The sequence below is a fragment of the Nuphar pumila genome, chromosome 17 (genome assembly GCF_984573655.1).
Source record: "Nuphar pumila chromosome 17, dmNupPumi1.hap1.1, whole genome shotgun sequence".
NCBI classification, from domain to species: Eukaryota; Viridiplantae; Streptophyta; class Magnoliopsida; order Nymphaeales; family Nymphaeaceae; genus Nuphar; species Nuphar pumila.
In genome coordinates, this window is record NC_143265.1 from 80102437 (window position 1) to 80116287 (window position 13851).

The 13851-nt window shown below is 37.9% G+C and overlaps 1 protein-coding gene across 1 annotated transcript in view; it reads right to left on the reverse strand.

The window, feature by feature from the left end:
• LOC149812417 (Transducin/WD40 repeat-like superfamily protein) overlaps positions 1-12661 on the reverse strand; it is a 106566-nt gene extending 93905 nt beyond the window's left edge. The window contains exons 1-2 of the mRNA XM_089993698.1: positions 12254-12661; positions 10185-10294 (exon numbers count right to left, since the gene is read on the reverse strand). Coding sequence (XP_089849824.1) covers positions 10185-10294; positions 12254-12389 — 246 coding nt within the window. The 5' untranslated portion in view covers positions 12390-12661. The remainder of the gene's footprint in view (positions 1-10184; positions 10295-12253) is intronic.
• Positions 12662-13851: the final 1190 nt, after the last annotated feature.

The following is a 13851-nucleotide window of genomic DNA, read 5'->3' on the forward strand; positions in this document are numbered from 1 at the left end:
AAACCCTACCCAAGTGAAGAAGCAAAACTAACCAAAACTGGTATGAACCAGAGTTGTCAATCAGGGGGGGGAAGCGATTCGGGAAGCAAAAGCAAAAAGTGAGGCACTTACAAAATTTTAGGAAGCGGGAAGCGCAGGACGACTTAAAAGAGAATCAAGAATCGTCTTAAAAGTGACCTAGGAAGCAAACCGGAAGCGACCTAGGAAGCGAGGGGAAAGTGAAAAAAGAGAAAAAAGTAAGAAAAAATAAAAAAATAAGGGAAAGCACACTTCCCAATTTTTTTTAGTACTTCCCCGCACGTTTTGCGATTCTGAAACGCGCTTCGAGGAAGTGCTCTTCCCCATATACTATGGTGATTTTGGTAACCCTGGTCTGAACAAACCAGTTGTTCCCCCAAGAATGACATCAGACTATACCGAGCTTGCCTCCTCCTTCCAGATTCAAAGCCTCATCTTCCCTGCACACTCTAGTTGTAATACCATGTTAGATATCCAAAGAAATAAGAGGGAGAGAGGTTAGAGTTAGAGGAGGCTCAACATAAAAGGAGAGAACAAAAGTTCTTCACTTTGCTTATCGTGAATGAGAAGCTTAATACATCTAAAGAGTCGACCCCCTTGAGTGCATCAAAAAAGAAAAGGGCTGAAAAGACTAGTATACGCCCTTCTTTATAGGGTATGTACATAGTAGCCTAATAAAGTTACTCTACATAACTTTATGCTACACTATATTACATAGACTCTCAATAGCTTGTTCCTATTTGATTTGTATGCGAGTATCTCTCTTGAGGATAGGGGTGAGGAGCATCGGTGCTTCAAACACATGAATCAAGCTTTGAAGATGTTCCTGAACCAAATAATGACTAGTGGAGAACCATTCATTGTCGAGTTAGTGCTTCAATGCCTATGTAGTGATGCTTTGTGGTTAGTTTGGGAGCCCCAATTGTGTGATTGGGAACCTCATCTAGCATCAAGGTTGAAACTGATCACTGCACACAAAGGATGGAGGTCAGAGAGATGGTGCAGGTTCACTCCTAATTCCACCAGGAAAATTGAAATTGTTCAACGTCCTTGCAATGGGACCCTAAGGCATGTGTCACATGAACACTCCATTTTGCCCTCCATACCCGTGTTGACACGTGTGTTCCTGTGTCGACATGCGTCGACACCTGGACATGCCATTTTACCCTTCATACATATAAGTTTGTATTCAATTTATAATTATATTTTCAGTTTATGACTTTATATTTTCAGTATATCATATATATTTTAGATATAGCATATATATTTAGATTATATTCAGTTTATTTTGAATTTATTTTGTATTTATATGATATTAAATATATATATAGTCATGTCCCCGTACCCACATTTTTTGGAATTGTTGTGTCGTACCCCGTACCCGTGTTAAATTGTAATTCAAAAGACAATGTATTTTCTATATATATTTTATATATATAAAAGAAGATACATATACATATATATATTTCATATATATGTACATGTATCCATCTACTTATATATATAATATTTCTTTCTTGCATTAGCTGTAGGGGTATTTTAGTTATTTCTACATTTACGCATATTCATCTTTTTTAATATGATTGTAATTTCTTCTTTTTATTTTTTCTTATTTTTGTAATTTTTTCATTTCTTATTTTTTCTTTTTATGTAATATTTCTGTACACTGACTGTGTACAGTGTACAACAGTGAGCACAGTTTAAAAGATAGACGTTGGGCTGATTCCCAACGTCTCTATTAAGAGTTGTTGGGAATAGCCCAACGACTCTTTAAGTGTGCTTATAAATAAGGGCTATGTGAGCCCATTGATATAAGGAGTTGCCTCCTTAAGCTTATGAATATTGTGCATTTATTGCACTTCTTTTGTGGGGTAAAGCTTATAAACATTGTGCATTTATTGCACTTCTTTTGTGGTGTAAAGCTTATAAACACTGTGCATTTATTTTGTGTCTCGAGTGCTTGAAGTATCAAGTTATTTGAAAACTTGATTGTTTGCAAGGATTCTTTACATGCTATCAGAGAAGGTTGGAGAAAGAAAGATCGTGTAGATTCTCACTTTTTCGGGTGCCTCGAAAAGTGTGCCCTCGATTTTTTGGTGATTGGAGTGGATCCTATTGTTCATCCAATATTTTAGAACTCTTCTATCAAGAAAGGTCTAAAAATCTTTTGTGGTACGTATTTTTTTCATCGTCTCTTCTCTCTAATGGGTGAAAAAGACTCATTTTCTCTCGGCTTCAGACTCAATGGGTTCAACTATCACGTTTGGGCCGAAAACATGAAGTCTCATATTAAAGGAAAAGGGCTTTGAGGTTATGTACAAGACTCGATTCCTGAACCGGAGCCAAAGATAACCTTGATGGAGAAAGGAGAAATAAAAAACCTTGAAGGCGAAGAAAGAGTCAAGGCTCTTGAAGACTACACCAAAAAGCATGAAGAAGGGGAGATGACGAATTTTAAAATCCTCTCATGTATTTTCTCATCCGTAGAAACAAGAATTAACGCCAATATTATCAAGTTTAAGAAGGCTTCTCAAACGTGGGAGTACCTTGAGAAGATGTACACCTCTAGGAACTTGTCCCATAAATATTACCTCCAAAAGAGAGCGTTAATTCTTTGTCAAGGAGAGATGATTATAGGAGAGTATTTTGCCGAACTCTCTTCTATTTGGGATGAACTTGCTATGCTCGAACCCAAGTGGGGTGGAGAAGCAATAGAGCTTCGTCATAAACAATTGAAAGAAGATAGATTTTTTAATTTTTTGAATGGACTTAGGCCTGAATTCGAACAAATTCGATCTTCTCTTTTATCTGCCTTCACTTTCCCCTCTCTTGAAGATGTAATTACTAAACTAATTATTAAACTAAGTAGGGAAGAGACTCGTATGGGTATAAGCAAGAACAACCCAAGTGTTCTAGCTACACCTTCTAATAATGAAGAAAATGAAGGAGTTAATGTTGTCTCAAGACCGGAGAGCAACTTAAGGACCTACAAGCCTCCTCACTTTAAGAATCAAAACTCAAGTGGTCAAGGAGGGGAGAAGGATTATAGCAAGCTTTTATGCCATTTTTGTAAGGAACCGAGACATATCAAGCCTATTTGCCCAAAGTGGAAAAAGTTACTTGCTATGGCTACTACATCCCAACCTCAAAAGGAAGAGTGATCGTCATCTTGAAATAGAGCTCTCTCATTGCAACAAATCGTGGATGCACTTCAACCTCTTCTAAAAGAGGTTATTTCCGGAGCCGCCATGTCAACTTATTCTCCTCCCGGTGAGACTTCTTGGCTTTTAGATTCGGGTGCTTCTTTTCACGTGACCTCAAGTTTTAGTTCTTTTTCCGAATACTCAAAGAATTTCTCTTCATCTTTTGTTTCAACCTCGGATGGAACATCTCTTGAAGTAAAAGGAATAGGAAATTTTGAAAAACAAGGGTTCTTTATTCCAAAAATCAGATTTATACTCAAATTAAACTTAAATTTGTTTTATGTTTCTCAACTCTCGGATCATGGGTGTGATATGAAGTTTTCATCTAACAAATGTTGGATACAGGATCGCTGGTTCGAGAAATTGATTGGGGAAGGCTCTAGGAACGGCGATCTATACTATGTCGATTCTCTTCAAATTCCAAAGAACCTGTTTTGTAATGTTGTCCAACAAAAGGATATTAATGTGTGGCACAAGAGACTTGGACATCCAAATATTGCAAAAATTTCTCATTTACCTTTTGTTAAAAGTCTATGTAAAAGTGATTTCACTTGTAACGACTGTATTCTTGGAAAAATGAAAAAATTGCCTTTTTGTCAAAGATCTATGTTTACAACAAGACCTTTTGAAATTATCCATTCGGATGTATGGGGACCGGCACCCGTCCTATCAAAATGAGGCTTTTCATATTATGTCATTTTTGTTGACGACTATACGAGATATTGTTGGATTTATTTTCTTAAACACAAATATGAAGTTTTCTCGATTTTTAAAACCTATCATATGATGATTAAAAATCAATTTAATGGGAACCTAAAAATTTTTAGAACTGACTCTGGTGGAGAATACCTTTCAAGTGAATTCAAAAATTATCTTGAAAGTCATGGTATTCTTCACCAAAGATCTTGTCCGAAAACCCCTCAATAAAATGGATTAGCTGAAAGGAAGCATAGACATATAATAGAGACAACCCGGACATTACTTGTTTCTCAAAACATTCCAAAAGGTTTTTGGGTTGAAGCGGCTTTAGCATCTGTTTATCTGACAAATCGGCTACCTTTTAAAAACTTGAGCAATATCTCGCCTTTTGAAAAATTGTATACCAAAGAACCCCGACTATAGTCGGTTGAGAATTTTCGGTTGTAAATGCTTCGTTTTTACTGACAAGAACGACAAACTTTCACCAAAAGCCATTGTTTGCGCTTTTCTTGGATATTCCGAAACCCAAAAAGGGTTTTGTTGTTATGATATTAAGAATGACAAGCTATATGTTTCCAGAAATATGAGTTTTCTGAAAAATATTAATGGTTTTGAAAGGAGTGAACCCTTTAAAGAAAACATGGATTACTCTTTTTTATTTGAAATGTTAGCACATGATGATGATAGTGATGATGATGATGATTTCATTCATAATGACGTCAATGATAAAGAAGATGGATCTTCCCATCCACCTATCTCCCAACTTAGAAATGAAGGAGCATTGAGAGATCCTATAACATATACCCATAGAGATAGAAACAGTTTTAGGAGTGCAATTGAAAAATTCAGTGAACCTTATGGTTCCAATTCAACAAATGATGAAAACCTACGAACAACTTAGAGAAGTAGAAAGATGCCTTCTAGGTTTATTTCATATGACTCGTTTACTCCTAAACATAGAGTGTGCCTTAGTGTCATTTATTCCTATATAAAACCCAGAAACTTCGAAGAAGCCAAAAAGAATGATGAATGGTTGAAAGCAATGGAATGTGAGCTTTCAGCTCTGAACCGGACAAAGACTTGGGAGTTCCAAGATCTTCCTAAGGGTAAGAAAGCAATAAGGTGTAGATGAGTATTTAAGGTAAAAACTAAGAGCGATTGATCTTTGGAGAGATATAAGGCTCGATTAGTTGCAAAGGGATGTAGTCAAGAATGCGGGATTGACTATGAAAAAACTTTTGCCCCGAATGATCACTGTTCGATGTCTCAATATTGTTGCCTCAATCAACAAATGGAACATCTATCAAATGGATGTTAAAAACGTCTTCCTAAATGGTGATCTGAACGAAGAAGTATATATGGATGCTCCACCAGGAATGGAGACTCGCAAAGGGAAAGTGTTTCCCATTCGAAAAGCACTTTATGGTTTAAAACAAGCCCCCAAGACTTGGTATGATAGATTTAACTCTGTAATGTTAGAAAATGATTTTTCTTCCTTTTCACTGACACTGCCTTATTTGTTAGAAAAACCAATGCAGAGATTGTCATTCTACTCCTATATGTGGATGATATGCTTATAACCGGAAGTGATTCCAAAGGGGTTAAAAGCATAAAATCAATTTTGAAAGATAGGTTTGAAATGTCTGATTTGGGATTTCTAACTTATTTTTTGGGTATTGAAGTAGCATACTCTCATAGAGGATATTTTTTATCTCAAACTAAGCTTGCCTCTGAGATTATTGACAGGTCAGGTATTACGGATGATAAGGTTTGTGAAACTCCTGCTATAGTAAGAGCCAAAATGAATATTGATGATGGTATTTCTCTCTCTGATCCCACGCCCTACAGACAACTTGTGAGATTTTTTATGTATCTGAGTATTACTAGACCAGATATCTCTCATGCAATTCATACTGCAAGTCAATTCCAACTAGGGGTGGCAATCGGGTCGGGTCGGCGGGTTGGCGAGTCAGCATACCTCAACACGAACCTGACCCGTTTATTAAACGGGTCGGCTGTGGCAAACACGAACCCGACCTATTTATTAAACGGGTAATCCGACACGACACGACACGGTTAACCCATTTAATAAACGGGTTGGCGGGTCGGGTTCGAGTAAACGGGTAAACAAGTTGGCGGGCAAGTCAGGGTCGGGTAAACGGGTTGGCGGGTCGGGTTCGGATAAACGGGTTGACCCGCCCGCCTAACCCGTTTATTAAACGGGTCAGTCGGGTTGGCATACCCCTAACACGAACCCGACCCGTTTAATAAACGGGTTAGGCAGGTCGACCTGTTTAAGACACGAACCTGTTTAAGCCAAACCCGAACCTGGCTAAGAAGAGGTTGGCGGGTCGTGTCAGATTTTGTCACCCCTAGTTCCAACATGCACCAACATCAGTTCACATGAGTGTCATCTTGTGGATTATGAGATACATAAAGGGCACACTAAACAAGGGAGTATTCTTATCATCTTCTTTTGAATTAAAATTAATTACTTATATTGACTCTAACTGGGGAGGTGACCCAAATAACTGTCATTCCACCACTGGTTTTTGTGTGTTTTTAAGAAACTCGCTGATTTCATTAAGATGTAAGAAGCAGCAAAAAGTGTCTTTATCCTCAACAGAAGTTGAATATCGTGCAATGGCGACTACTACCATGGAAATTGTATGGATTCATCAGCTATTAGAAGACATGGGGATCTCAATAGAAGGGCTCACCAAGCTATGCTGTGATAACAAAAATGTAATATATATTGCCAAAAATCATATTTTTCATGAGCGGACTAAACACATTAAGATAGATTGTCACTATGTTCGGGAAGCGTATCTGAAAGGAGTTATAGATCTTCCATATGTAACTTCAGAATATCAGTTGGCAGAAATCTTCACCAAAGCTTTGTGTGCTCCGCGATTCAATTTCCTCCTTGGCAAACTTTCGGTCATCTTGCCCTAAGTTTAAGGGGGGGTGTTAAATTGTAATTCAAAAGACAATGTATTTTCTATATATATTTTATATATATAAAAGAAGATACATATACATATATATATTTCATATATATCTACATGTATCCATCTACTTATATATATAATATATATTTCTCCTTTTTATTTTTTCTTATTTTTGTAATTTTTTTATTTTTTCTTTTTTTCTTTTTATGTAATATTTTTGTACACAGTCAGCCAGTGTACAACCGTGAGCACAGTTTAAAAGATAGACGTTGGGCTGATTCCCAACGTCTCTATTAAGAGCCGTTGGGAATAGCCCAACGACTCTTTAAGTGTGCTTATAAATAAGGGCTATGTGAGCCCATTGATGTAATAGTATTACAGTAAGGAGTTGCCTCCTTAAGCTTATGAATATTGTGCATTTATTGCATTTCTTTTGTGGTGTAAAACTTATAAACACTATGCATTTATTGCACTTCTTTTGTGGTGTAAAGCTTATAAACATTGTGCATTTATTTTGTGTCTTGAGTATTTGAAGTATCAAGTTAATTGAAAACTTGATTGTTTGCAAGGATTCTTTACAACCCGTACACAGGTGACATAGCCTAAAGCACAGTTTCATGAAAGTGTTCCACAGTGGAACTCAGTGTATCCAAGTTGTTATCAGAGTCTAGGAAACATGTTGCAATGGATAAGAAGAGATGTGAAGTATGACTCTGCAAAGTCAAAAGTTACTTGACAGCAGGTATGTTGTGCTTGAGACAAGCATCAAAATGGGCATTGATATTGCTGAGGCAGCCAATACAGCATTACAGGATAATAGTGAACATTCAGGGTGCCCTGGTGTATCATACAATGAGTGCATGCTAATAACAAGGACACCTATCATGTATTGCAATGATGATGATGCTTCTCAGGTAATCTGCGTCATATCAAAATTTTCTTTAGTTCACCCAAGTATGGGATCAAATACTTTAGTTCGCTTGCAAACACTAAGTGTAGAGTAGCCTCTACATGGAAAGTGTGAGCTAAAAAAATTAATAAGAATAGAAGAAGTCAGACTGGGTTAAGAGTAATTGCAAGGTGGAATCAAAACACTTTTGCTAGTATCATACCAGCATGCTCTTGGTTTTCAGATCATCAACTTGGTGAGAAGAGTTGGAAAGGAGGAAATGGTAGCAGCAAACCATGTAGACAGACATGCAGCATGTAGCATAGTGGGTGACACATGGCTTGTTAGCAACCAGACACCAAAGAAGGACATCACCTTAGGGATAATCTTAGTTGTCATAGGCACTAGGCAGAGCCTAGGCGATGAGCCCCTAAAAAGGCCTAGGCAGGGCCTAGGCGGTATCCAAAATAAATAAAAAAATTAAAAAAAAAAAAACATAAAAAACATAATAAGAAACATGTATACAACATAAAATCAATCAATAATAAGCAATAGACAATTAATATGTCGTTGAACACTTAAAACAATTATATCACATAACCTTAACCTGCTCAAACAAATTCAGAAAAAATTAACAATTGAATAAACAAACCATACAACTAACAATGTGAATGAACAATACAACAAAAGATAAAATCACGTATACTGAAAAATTAACAACAACAATAGACATAATACAAACAATAGACAAATAATGTCTTTCTTCTCAACAATAGACATAATACAAGCAATAGATAAATAACATGTCTTATGTTTCTTCTTCTTCTTCCTCTCCTCCTGGAAGAAGAAAACAAATGATATGTCTTCAAAAAAACAAATCTTCAAAAAAAAAAGTCTCAGCCTAGGTGGCAATATAGGGCCCGCCGCCTTTGACAATTAAGGGGTTAATATCAACCACTCAAATGCAGTCTGCTGTAACGGCACACGAGACATGTCAATTGCAGATCTGCTGGCCATTATTGAAACAATAACTGTGAACGGTGCTGCAGCAACAGGTACAGGCTTTGCAGCCCAAGAATGTTGAAGTTATCAACCTGATGAATGCTCAGGGAATGAATGCAGAACAGCAGATCTGATGTCCTTTGTAGTGTTTTGAGTACATGTAAAGGGCTAAATAGAGTGCTGGTCGGAAAATCAATGCAAGGTGGTCTGAGAAAGTTGGTGAAGTTTCTAGAATTCAAGAGTTGGAGTGATGTGATTGTTGATGTCAAGCATGTTATACAGCAAATTCAAGAGAAGCATCCACCTGCGCATGGTGCTGCTGAAGTAGGGATTATTGCTATGGAGTATGGAGGTTGACAAAGACGTTGAAATTGCTGCCAATGTATTGATGAAGAACTGTTTGGAAGATGCTATGACTGTAGTGGAATTCTTAAGAAATATTCATGTGTTTTTTTTTTGAGAAATCTATGTGGGATTGGCTGTAACTTGTTGGGAATCCTGATTACTGTAGGTGCTTTACTTCCACCAACACCTTGGCAAGTAATAGCCATCCAAACAGCAGAATTAGTGGGTTAGGTCAAACATGATGTACAGCAGCAGATCTAGACTGCCCATTAACTATGGGTGCTATGACCTTTACTATCAAACTTGCCAAGATTTATAATCCTTTGCTGAGATTCAATGTTGCAGCTGATGATGACAAAGATAAAAATCAAACTTCTTTACGATTGCATTTGACTAGACAAGCACATAAGGTTTGGGACCTCGAACGACCATGAGACAATTACCTCCATTGCTTGCCATGCCGATGCTACCACACCTTGAGGACAAGGCACTCCTTTAAGGGGAAGGGAACTATTACAAATTTACAACCCTGCCCTATGACGAGGGTCAGGATATCGTAAGTAGGCACTGGGTTTGGGTTTCTTTGAAATAACAGGTCCACATATTTGGGGATTGATGGATTGAATATTAGGTAGGATTCGGGTCTGTTTAGGGAGAGTGTCCAAATAAACAGTCTTTCTTGTAATGAAAACAGGGTGGAATGCTAATGAAAGTCGCTGTTTAAAATACGGAGGCTGCCTTCACCTCAAATTGTAGCAACCACTCTTATATTTCTTTACTCTCTTCCCTCTTTCATTACTGTGTTGCACGTGAGAGACACAACATTGTCATGTTCATCAATGATATGTACTTTTTCAGCTAGGATCTGTAAAATATGTTCCAAACAGTCCTAAATTGGCTAGATCTGTTGAAAGCTATAGATTTTCACCATATACGACTTGTACTCTTCTTTAAAAAAGCCATGTTAGTGTAAATTCATCAGTTTCTGGTATATCTACCACAAAAGAAGTGTCATAAAGAGAGAATTTACATGGCCTATCATGCAAAAAAGATAACAAAGCTTTCTGCGATGCACACCTCAAGAACAGCAATCACTGTATGTCCACTGGTCGGACTATACAGCATCCTGACAACAGGTGCACCAATATCAATAGATGAAATTTTGGATCCAGTAAGAGCATCAAATTCTGAAGATCAAACATAAGCTCTATTAGTGAGTGATGAATGGGAAGAAAAAAAGAGAATTGACAATAAAGAACACAAACTATGCTATTTCATGAAATCATAAACATGTAACTCCATGTACCTGAATCTGTACTAAAAGCATGTGGTGTGCTGAAAGAAGCTTAAAATTAAAGATACAGAGAACATATTTGAACGACTATAAACTAAATTAAGGTGGTGGACAAGGCAACAAATCAAAACATAAAAATTAGCAACCTCAAAGAAGAAACACTGATCCACCCTATCTGTTACTTACACAACAACAAGGAAGCCTGATGATCCATCTCAAACATAGGAATCCATATAAAATATTAAGGCTAGCAAACATTAGCAAATGGTCTTAAAAATAGGATCTTTAGAGATCTGATCTCTTTCCATCTGACAAAAAAATGCAAGAACAGCCCATCTGAATTCTAGAAATGTTTGCGGTTCACTTCTTAAACATCTCTTAGTCACTTCTAACTCGTCGCAATATGAACCTGAAAAAAACTTACATCTCAATCCACGCCCCTCCTTCACAATCTTTACAACAACCATCGAGGTCACTACAATTTAGCTTCCTATAAAGCCTAGTTGTTGGTAGGCTTCCTGCTCTTTCTTCAAAGAGTATCTTTGAAGAAAGATGTGTCATAATTGCAAGTTTTCAAGAGTTGTCAAATTTTGCTGGTAAGCCTTCCTAAGGGATGCATTTATGGCTTACAAAAGAAAGAGGAGCTAATAGTAGACAAGTACAACGACCTCACCTAAGTTCCTTATTCTATGCTAGCAGAAGCGCTGTTCAAAGCACAAAGCAGAACTAAATTATGACATGTCTAAACATTGCTACCAAGCTTCATGATAAGCACATAACATGTGGCATGTTGTTACCTGACAATGCCAGTCCAAGAACAAAGGACACAAATTTTCCAACCACATAAGTAACAAGACAGATGGACAAAATCGTTGGCAGAATTTGGGTTCATGATCATCAAGGTCATATGCTCTGGAAAATGGACTTCAGACTGTCCTACAAAGTCGCATTAGAACTTTTGATGTGCCACTGCCAAGTATAGATCTATTAGTATTTTAAAATTTCCGAAAACACTTGCATTTCCTTCAATTGCCATACTTGGCATTGACAATACTCCAGCTTAGAAGACTCTTGAATTCCATGATCTGTGTTCAACAATGGCGGCAAAGGACTCATAATGCCAGTTTCAGCAATTCAACATTACGTACACTATTCTGGCCAGCATTCCATTCTTTCCCAATGTACTAGCACCATCAGGCATATCCATTCCAAACCAGAATTTTATGATTGACATAATTGTTTCCCTCACCGCTCATTGGTCAGGGAAAACACCCAGGATGGGCAATGGAATCCATACCATAGTTATTCTGAACTATTGTAGTATGGATACATTAGTAATCCTAGTGTTCTGCTTCTACTCTTTTTGCTCCTTGCTTGCAAGGAGCCTAACGATTGCTAATGCTTTCAATCCAAGGAGTTAAAGGCGTAACAAGAACACGACATGCAAAAGCGCTGCAAATCGAAGCCCTAAGGTTAATTTAACAAACAGTGAAAAACGACAATCAATCGACAACTCCTACACAAAACACGCATCACCGTGAATTAACCGAAAATCAAAAGCAAACCAAATTCCACCGCGAGAAGGAATGAAAATACTGAAAAAGCAATGCTCTCACACTAAACAAATATCACATAATTTCCCCCAATCCCAGATCGAAGCAAAACAAGATCAAGTTCGAATCATGCTCTACAATTTTCTTCCCGCTAGGGTTTCCGGAATACAACGGAACAATTAACGCTCGTCGAGGGAATAATCCGCGAAAGCTGAAAAAACACGAGAAAATAAATCGAAATCTACAAAAGGCATGTCGGACTTCGGAAATTTGGAATTCGAAAAGAGGGAGGAGCTCACCGACGATGTAATTCCCGACGGCGACGGCGACGATCGCCTGGTTCGGATGGAACGCCGCGGCGTGGGGCTGCAACGCCTTCCGTCCGCGGTCGACATGGCGGAGATCCAAATGTTGCAGAGTGATCCACTCCATCATTGGCGACGACGAGAAGGCGAAGAAGAATGCTGGAAACCTTCCTCACTTCATTCCACCTTCCAATCGATCCGAACGGGGAAATGCGCTACGGATCCCTCCTAAAACCCTCGTCCCCCAGGAATCCTCCGCTGATCAACGCGATGAACGGCGACGGAGATCCGATCTCTTGGCACCGCCGGAAAGAGGGAGAACGAAATTTTCTGACGCCAAGAAATTACGAGACGCACAGAGAGAGAGATCTGGCGCAACTAAATGGCGGTCGATGGCTGAACGGTATTATTAAAAAGGAAGAGAAAAATAAAGCGGAGCCCATATGGCTACGCCACAATGACACGTAGGCACGAGAACGCGTGACTCGGATTCAATTCGCAAGTTCGAAAAAGGACACGGAATTTTTTTTATTTTTTAATCAATAAAAACTATTTTTTTTGTTTTCGTAACGTTGAAAATTACGTCTTTATTGAAATAAAACCTTTAAACAATAAACAAATATTAAAATATTGTCTATACGTGTCCGTGTCAGATGGGACTCAGTTGGCTTTTTTTCTTACTCGGGTCAGGCATTGTGGATCCAACCCATCCTGGCCTGGATCCTGATTAATTGTCGTCCGTTTAAACGGAAAAACATAATGATATTTGCAATAGAAGGATACATTCGCTTAAATGATTATATCATGAGGTTTGATCTTTCATCAGCAAAATCTGAAGAAGAAAAACAACTTTATAATAATCTTTTTTTAACTTTTAAAATATAAAATAAAATGCACCAATGTCAAGAAATTAACAGCCCATAAATTGTGATTCTAGACTAGTATCATTTTTTTATGTTTACATGGAGAAACCGCCCACAAGATCAGAGACCTAACTGTGTTGGCTCTGTTTGTCTCACTTCTTACGGTCGTTGTCCTAGCAGTGTAAAACTTTGTGGGCTTGATCAACGGGTCTGCCTAACCCAGCTTTCTCTGTCCAAAAAAAAAAACTTCACGGGCTTACCCCTTGCCGCCAAGAATAAGCCCGCATTTTAGTCATCCCCACCCCTATCCACCATTTGAGGCTTGAAGCTTTGAGAGGGTTCAGGCGCAATGATAATTCTTTTGGGGCTAACAAGTTAAATATATATATATATATATATATAATCCATAACAAGGTAACCTGTCAATCAGCATTTTAAATGTTTTTCATATTTATATTTATTGTGATGCAATCTATATATGGATGTAATTTTTATAGATAATCATAAAATTTTTAAGTTGTTTTATGATAACTAGGATTGGTTTGGACCGGGGATGGAGGACATGAAATGAGGATGGAGGTTAAAATCAAAACCCATGCAGGGATGGACTTACGAGTTCCCTTGCCCCGTCCTGCACCCATCCTTGATCTCCGTTAGTAAAATAGCTAAAATACTCTTCAACAGTTCAACCTCTTTCTTTAAGGATGGCAATGGACCGGGGCGAAACAG